The sequence below is a fragment of the Ambystoma mexicanum genome, chromosome 2q (assembly GCF_040938575.1).
Source record: "Ambystoma mexicanum isolate Mex_15411 chromosome 2q, UKY_AmexF1_1, whole genome shotgun sequence".
In the NCBI taxonomy this organism is placed as follows: Eukaryota; Metazoa; Chordata; class Amphibia; order Caudata; family Ambystomatidae; genus Ambystoma; species Ambystoma mexicanum.
Genome location: NC_090924.1, coordinates 1,464,487,384 through 1,464,498,888, shown reverse-complemented (window position 1 = coordinate 1,464,498,888; position 11,505 = coordinate 1,464,487,384). Strand labels below are relative to the sequence as shown.

Sequence of the window (11,505 nt, the reverse complement as noted above, 5' to 3'; positions counted from 1 at the left end):
GAACAAATCAGATCTGTTCCAAAAGCCACATAGTACAGCATTTTAATCACCAGTAAACTCCTTGAGCAATCTTCTGGATCAATCTTCACATTGCCAGGATGCTTTCCCTAACTCAGTCAAAACTCCTAAAACTATTCAGAACGTTGTGATTGTTTAGGCACAAAGCCCCATTCAATGTAGGGTTGGACATTATAAGTAAGGGTTGTAATTCCTGTGGACTGATGGTGGAATTGTTAATTACTTACTTTCCCTTTCAGGTATTGGGGGGTGAACTGTTTATTTTGCAGCGACTAACAGTGACTGCATATATGTTTTATATTATTCGTATTGAGTGATAGTATCATCTGTTTGATTCATTTCTCAGTGTGTGTTTTGGTCAATAATAAATATAGTATGTTTACAACTACTTGACTAAGTGCAATCCTTGATTGCTCACTTGTGGACTCATTCTGGACCCTTGACCCCACTCACCTCTCCTGAGACTTAGCCTTGACCACTCTCCATGCTACTTGAATGGTTTGGCTATAGCTTCCAGGGTTTCCCCTGTTCACTATAAGTAGGATAGCCTCCTAGACATCTGTCCACCAGGCCAGAGTTTAGAAATCCATCTTACAGGCAGTGCTTCCCATGTGGTGTGTGATGGTCTGGGACGTGTTGGCAGCTGAAAGAATCATAGCCACAATGGAGGATCGACTTGACGTATATCTTAAAAATTGGTCGTCACTGATAGAATGCTGCAATGATAACCAGGCAACGGTGTATAAACCAATTTTTTTGCATAATTTCACATTGACATGAGAGGGTTTGTACTTTTGGGGTTTGTAGTTGGAATTGTGGGGTCCCGAGTGGGTGGGGGATGTAATGTGCTCTTCTACTTCTGAGTGTTTTTGGGTTATCCAAGATGCTCTGTATCTTAGTATATGACTTTTAGATTAATAATGCCATGCACCATGGCCACACCTTTGTTGAAAATAAAATTCTTTCAAAAAATAACACAGACTTTGTTTCTAGAATAATCTCTGAGGGCAAATAAGGGAACAGAGGAACAGGACAATAGTCAAGGGGTTTTGTAGCTACCTGCCCAATGAAGGGGCTTGCACCAGACCAAGTGGCAGTGACCTTTTTTCAGTGAGGGGATGCTCCAGACCAAGTAATAGGGGGTCTTCTTACAGTAGGGGGCTGCTCCAGACCAAGTGACAGGGGGCCTCCCTCCAGTGATGGATACCCCAGACCAAGTGACAGGGGGGCTTCTTGAAATGGGTGGATCCCCCAGACCAGGTGACAGGGGACATTCCTTCAGTGGGAATATGCACTAGATCAAGTGACAGGAGGCCTTCCTCCAGTGATGGGATGCCCTAGACCAAGTGACAGGAGGCCTTCCTCCAGTGATGGGATGCCCTAGACCAAGTGACAGGAGACCTTCTTCCAGTGATGGATAACCCAGACCAAGTGACAGTGACCTTCATCCAGTGATGGAAACCCCAGACCAAGTGACAGGGGACCTTCTTCCAGTGGGGGATGCCACTGACAAAGTAGTGACAGGGTTCTTATTCCAGTGGGGGAATGCCCCGTAACAAGCAACAGGGGTCTTCCTCCAGTGGGGAGATGACCCAGACCAAGTGACGGGGGACCTTCCTCAATTGGGGTGATGCCCCATACCAAATAACAGGGTGTCTTTCACCAGTGGGGGGATACCCTAAGTGACAGGGAACCTTCTTCCAGTGAGGGGGTGCTCCAGAATAGAGACACAGAGGCTCCTTCGAGAGGGGGGATGCCGCAGATCAAGCAAGATGCAACCTTTCTCCATATGGGGATACTGCATCCCTCTAATTACTCCCTAACCCTTGGACTACTTGAGCAGCTCTCTCTCAGGTTGGGTAACTCTGATACTGAACTGTCTGCAACCAGCCAGACCTATGTGTAGCTCTTGATTTGTCTGAGGTGAAGTGACCTTCAGGCTTGGGTTTCGGGTGCGCTGTAGTACCTCCATGGCTTCTGTTTTCCTTTGCCCTTATCCACTTGATCTCATGCTCAGGGTGATGCTGAAGAAGAGCGGGTCTCAGTGTAATGACGTTTAGAGGTAAGTAGTCAGGACTATCGCCATGGCTGTCACTGATGCACGCATGATGATTCCCTTGCATTCCTTATCATATTCAACCTAATCCTATGCCTCTTTTCTTTTTGGCAGTTACATCATCACATGCAGAACGTCCATTTCAAAACCACCAATGGTGACATGTCCTTCAATGCTCAGGGGGACTCGCCCACACGTTTAGATATTGTGAACTGGCTTTACTTCTCTGAAGTAAACACTACATTTACCAAGGTGGGAAACATCATGATCGACTCTGCAGGGCAAATGCAGTTTATCCTCAATGACCGTGACATTCATTGGCACCCCGGATTTACACAGGTAAGACCCTCTAGGCGATTTTCTGGAAAATGTAGCATGTAATAGACAGATTAAAAATAAATATTTGCAATTGCCGGTGGGTGAAAAGGAAAAGGAGTGCCTCAGGTTTACACTCCAGGCGTAATCTGGGAACAATCAACCCTTTTATGTGAATCCAGTATCGCTGTCATCAGCTTCAATATCCAGATAGAATCTGGTAACAATCAATCCTTTTATATTAATCCAGGATTCCTGTCATCAGCTTCACTTTATAGGATTTCAGTAATTAGCTGCAATCTCCAGAACAATCGGGGAACAATCAATCCTTATATTTAGTAGTAGGTTCTTAGTCATCAGCTTTAATATCCAGTCAACATTAACATTAACCCAGGATCTCTGCCGTCAGGTGTCCTCTACAAGTTCAATCTGGGAAACAGCAACCCCTTTATTTTCAATTTAGCATCTCCTCCATAAACATCACTCTGCAAGAACACTTTAGGAATTATTAACTGTTTTATTTTAACCCAGCATCTCTAACATCAACTTTACTTTCCGGACACAATTTGGAAATAATTAAAACTTGTTTTTTAAAACCAGATTTATATCCTCATTTGTGGCTTTGGCGCATATGGTGGTGATTACACCACATGAGCCAAAGCATTGATAAGAGAAAAGAGACAGACAAGACACAGTGTTTAGTAGCAGAATATTGGGTTGGCATGGCAATTGGTAATACTTGCCATGAAACTCCAAACTTTGATTTGTTCACCAGCGTCTTCTTCCATCATATCAAACAGTGATGGGTTGTTAAGCAAGGCCCTGGCCAATGAAGTGATTAGCTCATGGAGGTGCCTCTTAGCAGCAGCCAGCTGCCCTCTAGTGGATGTTTCCTCCTGTTTACCACCTGCTTTCTGTTTACTGTATAGACAACCCCATGTGCAATGTGATGGGCTGCTGGGCCGCTGTACTTCAGTCCTTTTTCAGTTTCTTGGACCCTACTCCCAGGGTGGGCAGAGCATAGTGATGGGTGGCACAGGATGCATCCTCCTGACCCATGTAGTCTAGCTCAGACCTTTTGTGAAATGTAACCTGGAAGTAGCCCGAGGCAATTAGGAGCCATTTATACATCTGGGGGCTGCTACGGCTAAGTGGTAAAGACGCCAAAGGATTCGGCAGTAGGGATGCATTTTACGGTGTGCACATGGAAGTCCCCAACATTGTGCTACAAGGCACACAGCTGCCCATCATTAACATGTGTAGGACCCCCCAGGAAGCAAGAAGCAGTGATTTCAATAAAATACAAGCCACTCTGTGGATCAATAACACTGCCCAGCAGTTTATCTGTCACATCAAGAGGTGTGCCATGAACTGTAAGCTGCCCCCCTCTAGAGTCTATCTAGAGTGTAGCCTAGTGAGCCAGTGCTGCAGTGTTTGCAAGGCTCCTGGGCCTGGGATGGTGGCCATTACTGTCCACTTTTTGCTTTCAGCATCGATTATTGTCTAGGTGAAAGTAAGAAACTGCCATGTTGCCTGGCACCTCTGCAGTCAAGGGGCGTACACAGCTGCCTGGAAGTTGTTTCTTTCCTCCCCCTTGTCTTTCTATGTAGCCTAGTGGATCAGTGATGTTGTGTTTGCAAAGTCTGATGGGCTCAGTGGAGGGCTGCTATTTCTTGTCACTGCTCGTAAACATTGTTTTACTTTTCTTGCTCTCAAAGTTAAGAGGCAGCTTCCTTCACGGTTCACCCAGTGTTATGGAAAAGGATTTCCAATGTGTGATGTGCCTGTTGCAGCACTCAACCAATACCTACAGCGCGCCAGGCAACTAAGCGAGTTTGGTAATGCCACTGTGGCAAGCATCATGTGTGTGACAAAGTGAATTCTCCCTTGCAACAGCAGTATAATGATGGGTAGCGGCTAAAATGGGAATTCCACGTTCACACTGCTACAAAGATATAACAGGCACAGTTAAGAGAAATACCTCCTTTGGCTTTTTTGGGATCATGGGACGAGGGAAGTCTGTACTCTGAAGAGGGGTGTGAATGTGATTCAGTAGCAACCCAAACAGCAAGGTATAACAGTCCAAATAAAGGGAATGTCCAATCAAGGTTCCATATAAAAATAGATAAAACCAACCAACTACAAAAATAACTAAATTGAAAAACACTACACAAAACCCACACCTGAGGCAAAAACAGAGAATAAGCAAAGATCACACAATGCAGGCCTTTTATTAATGAATCATGGGTGTAAGTCACGTCAACTACAATGTTGTTGAAAAATAATATGTTTTTTTTAAAAAAAAGAAGGTATTTAGTGACCTAACCAGTGTATAGGTCCCAAACTGGACAACAAGGGCAGTTAAAAGTCAATAGTACCTTCTTAGTCCACATTTTTAGAGCTGTTGCGCAAGCAGGTTGGACCAGGTTTGAGGACTGGACGTCATAGTTGATCCAAGCGTAGAGATGGCATCAAGCTTGGTCCTAAATGGGACGTCAGGAGCTTGAAGGTGGCACTCGAGAAATACTGTGCAGAATCTGTAGGCTCTATGTAGTAGAGCATCCCTTACCTTGAGAGGTTAAGAGTCACTGTCCTGCAAATTGTGAATTTTTTGTATATTGCTCACATTGCATTATTTTATGTCTGTGTTTTGTTCTTGGAATATATGCAAGTTTAAGAGAGTGTATGTACTTGTATTAATTTTATAAGAAATAAATATTAAAGTAAATATGTTTTCTATATTTTCAAAAAATGTCACCTACTCATTGTGCCTCAGTATAGGCTGCCATTTTTTCCTACCGCAATATTTTGTTTAATTATCACACATTCTCCATCTTCTTCTCCTTACACTCCTCACTTTATTATCAGTTGTGTTTTCCATCCTCTGCTACTCAAACTATTGGCTCTGTGTTTATCATCACTAGTGTGATTCCTCTCCCCTCCTCAGATTCCTTGCTCTATGTTATTATAACCTGTGTTCTCCATCCTGTCCTCTTCAGACCCACTCACTTTATGTTTATCATCACACGTGTCTTTCATCTACCCTCAGATTCCTTGCTCTCTGTAACTATCTGATGTATTCTCACCTTCCCCTCTTCAGATTCCTTGCTCTGTGTTATCAGCTGTGTTCTCCATCCTCTCCTCGTCAGAACCACTCTCTCTGTTTGTCACCACTACTGTCTTTGATCTTCCCTCCTCAGATACCTTGCTCTCTGTATTTATCTGATGTATTCTCATCTCCCCCTCTTCAGATTCATTGCTCTGTGTCATTATCAGATGTATCTTCATTTTCTCCTCTTCAGAACTCACACATTGTCATTATCAGCTGTGTTTTCTATCCTCTCCTACTCAGACCACTCGCTCTGTGTTTCTCATCACTTGCGTCTTTCATCTTCCCTCCACACATACCTTGCTCTATGGAACTGATGGTATTCTCATTGCTCCCTCCTCAGATTCCTTGCTCTGTGTCATGATCAGATTTATCCCCATCTCCCCCTGGACAGATTCCTTGCTCTGTATAATTATCAAGGGTGTCCTCCATCCTCGTCTCCTCAGAACCACTCGCTCTGTGTTTATCATCACTTGTGTCCTTCAGCTTCTCTCCTCAGATTCCTCGCTCTATGGAGCAGATGATATTCACATTGCCCCCTCTGTTGTGTGGTAGAGAAAATACAAGTTATGATGTAGCAATATGGAATGTGGAATAGGTGGGTGGAATTCTAGAGGTGGGATGGAAGGAGGAATGTGGGGCAGTTGGTTGGAAGAAATAAAGGAAATAAGATGACAGAAGTTGGTGTCTGGAGTATTGATATATAATTAGAAATATAACAAATTGGCGACGAGAGGAAGCAGAATCCAAGCAAGCTGAAGCAACACAGAAGAACCAAAGAATGGCGAGAAACAGTTAATACGGGAGGATTAAAAACTGTTGAGACATATCACATAAATAACATAAAGACAGTACAGCTATATATATGGTATACACACGGTAAAACCAAGTTATAATAATAATAACTGAGGCACAGAAAGTGGAAAAGAAACATTTATGTATTCAAAAGCATTTTTTGCATACGAAGTAACGCAACTGACGAGCGAGGGACAGCAAGAGGAGCATCATTGAAACTATAGAAAAAAGGACCCAGGTACGTAAAATTTACGTGCCGCCATTTCGGGAAACAAGCAATATAAAATTGTTAGAGGAATGAACCTACATACGTGTAAATACATGCTGCCATTTTGAAAGCAAAAAAAAATAAAAATAAGGAGTGAAAGTTATGAGCATTGATTTTGGTTGCCAATACAACGTGATACTGTCAAACAACATGAGTGAATGAAACGATTGCCAATGCAACCTGATACTGTCAAACAACATGAGCAAATGAAATGGAGCGTGTTAATGAGAGCCAATTAAAACGAATCTGTGGTGCATTAATAGAAGCAAATGAATGGAAATGACATGAATGTGGAGAAAAGTTAAACGAACAAGTAGCACACAAACAAACACTACAAGGTCTTGAGGAAGATCTCTAATAGTACATCAAATAAAACAAACATCAGAACGTACATAAAATAAATTTGACATCAGATTTCTCATCAAGCGTGGAGGAAAACAGAGCAAAAAAATAAAAACAAATTCAGAGTTCAAGAATAAAAATAAGATAGATTGCAGAGTCAAATAGAGCAAGTGATTGATCCAGAGTCCCGGCCCATAACTACTTTTTGCACGCATGAAGGTTTATTCAGATATAAGCAACTCAGTTTTGGCATCTCGTCTGCTGCAGAAATATTTCAGGAAGCAATACGGAGAGTTATAGCACCAGTAAATAATGCGTTTACTACAGTGATGATATTTTGATTTATGGAACCAGTCAAGACCAACATGATGAGGCTCTAGAACAGGTATGGATGTTATTGCAAGAAAATGGACTGACGTTAAACGGACAAAAATGTGATATAAACAAGGAAAGTCTAAAGTTCTTTGGACATATATTTTCAGAGAATGGAATGAGGGCAGGCACGGAAAAGGTGAAGAGTATTTTGAATCCTGAAGCCCCAAAGGATATAGCAGAGTTAAGATCTTTCTTAGGTATGGCTGGATATTGTGCCAGGTACTTACCAAACTATTGCAACTATCAATGCTTCACTGAGGCAACTTCTGAAAAAGGATATGGCATTTGTGTGGAATGATGATTGTGAAAAGAGTTTCAAGAAAATTAAAGATGAATTGGTCAGTGATAGGCAGTTAGCATATTTTAATCCTCAAATGGAAACTGAAAATGTAGTGGATGCAAGCCCGGTGGGTCTAGGAGCTCTTCTAGCACAGCTAGATCCAGGGGGGGAGCATGAAGATAAGAGACGCATTGTCGCATATGCTAGCAGAACATTGAGCAATATTGAACAAGCATACTCACAGGCTGAAAAAGAAAGTTTGGCGGCTGTAGGGGTGTGTGAAAAGTTTAAATACTTTGTAATTGCGAAACCTTTTATTCTTGTTACTGATCATCAAACACTGCTTTCATTTTTTGGAAATCCTAGAATCAAGATGCCTCCTAGAATTGACAGATGGGGCCTACAACTACAGAAATATGATTATAGAATCCTTCATAAACCTGGGAAAGAAGCAGATCCAGCAGATTATTTGTCAAGGCATCCTGCAGGTGTGGCAGAGACTAAAATGCAAATAAATGCAGAAGAATATATATCATACCTATCTCTTAATGCTTTACCGCCATCAATAACTAAGGAAATATTTAAGGAGAAGAGCAAGGATGATCCGATGATTCAGGTGGCGGTTAGACTCACCAAAGAGGGAAAATGGCATTGTCTCAACTTAGAAAAAGGAATAGAGGAAGGTGACATGAAAGATCTTCAGAAGTTGGCTAGAATGAGCAGTGAGCTGTCGACAACAGAGGACGGAGTGCTTCTCACAGGCAACAGACTGGTAGCTCCGAGAAGTTTGAGAAAGGTCCCGGTGATACTAGCGCATGAAGGCCACAGAGGGGTTGTAAGCACTAAGAAGATTCTGAGAAATCAAGTATGGTTTCCTGGTATGGATGTAATTGTGGAAGGAATTTTGCAAAATTGCTTTGCATGTCAAGTGGCATCATCAAATGGCCGTGCAGCACCTCTCCAGGAGGTGCCACTTCCAGATGGTCCATGGAACCGTGTGGCTGTTCATATCTTTGGACCTTTCGATGAAGGAGGCTACTTACTGGTGGTCATAGATGAGTATCAGGTTTCCTCTAGTGAAGCATGTATCGTCTACTGCATTTCATCATGTTGTGGTGGTGCTTGATGAGTTATTCAGTGAGTGGGGAGTTCTGAAGGTGGTGAAAACAGACAATGGGCCACCATTTCAGGGTCATGAGTTCAATAAGTTTGCGTTACATCTGGGCTTTAAGCATCAGAAGATAACACCATTATGGCCTCAAGCAAATGGTATGGTTGAAAGGTTTATGAGTACTTTAAAGTGGACTCGACAGAGGCTGTTGTGGATAATGTATCAATGCCACAGGCTATTTCTCAGATGCTAAGAAGGTATCGCAATACTCCTCATGAGATGACTGGACACTCTCCTTCAGAGTTGATGATCAAGTATAAACCTTGTACAATACTTCCATGGGTGGAAGATTACACGGCTGCTGAAGACAATTAATTTCGAGAGTGAGATAAAGTGAAAAGGTGCAAGATCAAGGAATGGACAGATTGCAAAAGGTGTTGGTTCAACAAAGTCAGCGCAAGAAGTTGGATTCTAAATCCTGGCCAATACCGCTAAAGATTAAGGTTGTTAAAGGACCCATGGTCACTGCTGAAGGGGGTGATCGTAAAATAACCAGAAATGTATCCTATTTCAAAGAATTGTTTCATGATACGTATGAAGATGGGGACTGTAAGAAGGGTGGATCGGGTGATTCAGCGGGTCATTCATAATGACTGTGACATTGATTTAACTTTACTGGATGAAGGTGACTTTGGAATGTCCAGTGATGCTGATTTTGGAATATCCAGTGATGTTCCTTTACAGGTGGTGGGGTCTCGTGGTCAAAGGAATGGCGTTGATCCGGTGACTTTGGATGTTGGGGTGTCTGGAAGTGATGTTATAAGTCATGACTCATCAGAGGGAGCATTGAAATGTCGTCCTCATAGAGAAGTTCGCAAACCAAGCCGTTTAATTGAGCAAATGTAACTTTTGTTGAACAAATGTGTTTTATTTGATTTAAATATAAATTTAGATGATAAGTGAGGGGGGTGTTGTGTGGTAGAGAAAATACAAGTTATGATGTAGCATGCAGAGTATAGAATATGGAATGTGGAATAGGTGGGTGGAATTCTAGAGGTGGGATGGAATGAGGAATGTGGGGCAATAGGTCGGAAGAAATAAAATAAATAAGATGACAGAAGCTTGTGTCTGGAGTATTGATATATAATTAGAAATATGACACCCACCTCAGATTCCTTGCTCTAAGGAACTGATGGTATTCTCATTGCTCCCTCCTCAGATTCCTTGCTCTGTTTCATGATCAGATGTATCCCCATCTACCCCTGGACAGATTCCTTGCTCTGTATAATTATCAGCTGTGTCCTTCATCCTCCCACACAGACCACTCCCTCTGTGTTTATCATCACTGGTGTCCTTGATCTTCTCTCCCCAGATTCCCCGCTCTGTCTGCAGTGAGAGCTGCTCTCCTGGATACCGCAAGGTCCTTCAGAAGGATCGGCCAGTCTGCTGCTATGACTGCACCCCATGCCCTGATGGAGAAATTACCCACTTAAGTGGTAGGTGATAACATTTGATACACTGAATAAAATGAACAAGTGGAAAATACAGCTCCTGTTTCCTGGAGAATATGCATTGGGGATGGACTCAAAAATGAGAACTTGATTACACGCTTAAGAAGGTATTTGTCCAGGCGCTGATCCATGTCCTATAATCAATCACTTCTTAATTCTGCAGATGTCTGTTCATGGAATCACATCAGTCACGCGGCCAATATGTCCTCACTTCTCTTTATTTAAGAAAATGACAAAGTTGCACCACTTGCTGCAAGGAGCACATTATTTTATCCTGACCGGCACGTGCACTTAAGTCATGGGTGAAGCTATGTGCCTCAATGTCTAATCACCAGATTTAAGTAACTTCAACATGGACCACCATATCCATGCACACATGCTGCAACCATGCTCCATCAGGGAAAGCATGAGGCTTTGCTACCTGATAATAATAGCAACATCACTCCAGAGGGCTACAGCAGTATGCCATAAATGTGGCCTCCTTGCTAATGCTGTCAATGCAGACATTAGCAAGCATGAAAAGCTCAGCGGCTATTCACAGAGGGTAGAGCTCATCCTCGTGAATGGTGCGACAGGTTTTCTATGTAGCAATGCAGCCTTCCTGTTGCTTGTCACACTGAATTCACATGACATGTGATATAGAGTAGAAAGAGGACACAACAAGTAACTACTGACGTCTCTCCAAGTGATCATTCCTCAGCTATGACCCTAAATAGATAGGGTAAAGCCAGAAACCAAGTAGCTGGTGCCGTCACAAACGGTTATAAATGGAGACACCTGGTTTTTCTTTGGTGTCTGTGGAAGAATGTTTGAGGAGACCCTGAACTAACACATGTAACTATCTATCTACATTGCATTCTGCTGCGTGCAGATTCCTTTCTTTCCAGAGCATGTGGTGTCTGGCGTGTGCCTCTTTTTGCCCTGGCCCAGCGGGTCGCACATCTACATGGAAGGTTCTGTTAGAATCTGTGCAAGTGCTGCAGCTGGAATCTTTTGCAAGGGTGACAGCTCGGGGTGAATGAAGAAGGCAACATTATTCCTGGTCTCAAGCACCGGATCCCAAGAGTGAATGACATTCTGGATACTACATTGGAATGAGACCCTTCTGGGATGGTGTCCCACTTCCAGAGAGTTTCTGATATCCCTAAAAGGGCGCAGGTGAGATACCGTATTCCATAGTATCAGACAGGTCCTGTGCAGGTGCAGCGCCACATCACATGGCCCTCAGCATATAGGAACCCCAAAAAACATTTTCTGGACCAGCAGTGTGGAAACAAGCCTTTAGTTTAACTGACCTCTGTGTAATAGAGAATCCTTATATGGGG

General features: G+C 42.8%; 1 protein-coding gene across 1 annotated transcript in view; it reads left to right on the top strand.

Moving 5' to 3' along the window:
- Positions 1 to 681: 681 nt before the first annotated feature.
- LOC138568893 (vomeronasal type-2 receptor 26-like) overlaps positions 682 to 11,505 on the top strand; it is a 29,594-nt gene continuing 18,770 nt past the window's right edge. The window contains exons 1-3 of the mRNA XM_069646674.1: positions 682 to 699; positions 2,189 to 2,413; positions 10,042 to 10,165. Of these exons, the coding sequence (XP_069502775.1) occupies positions 682 to 699; positions 2,189 to 2,413; positions 10,042 to 10,165 (367 nt within the window). The remainder of the gene's footprint in view (positions 700 to 2,188; positions 2,414 to 10,041; positions 10,166 to 11,505) is intronic.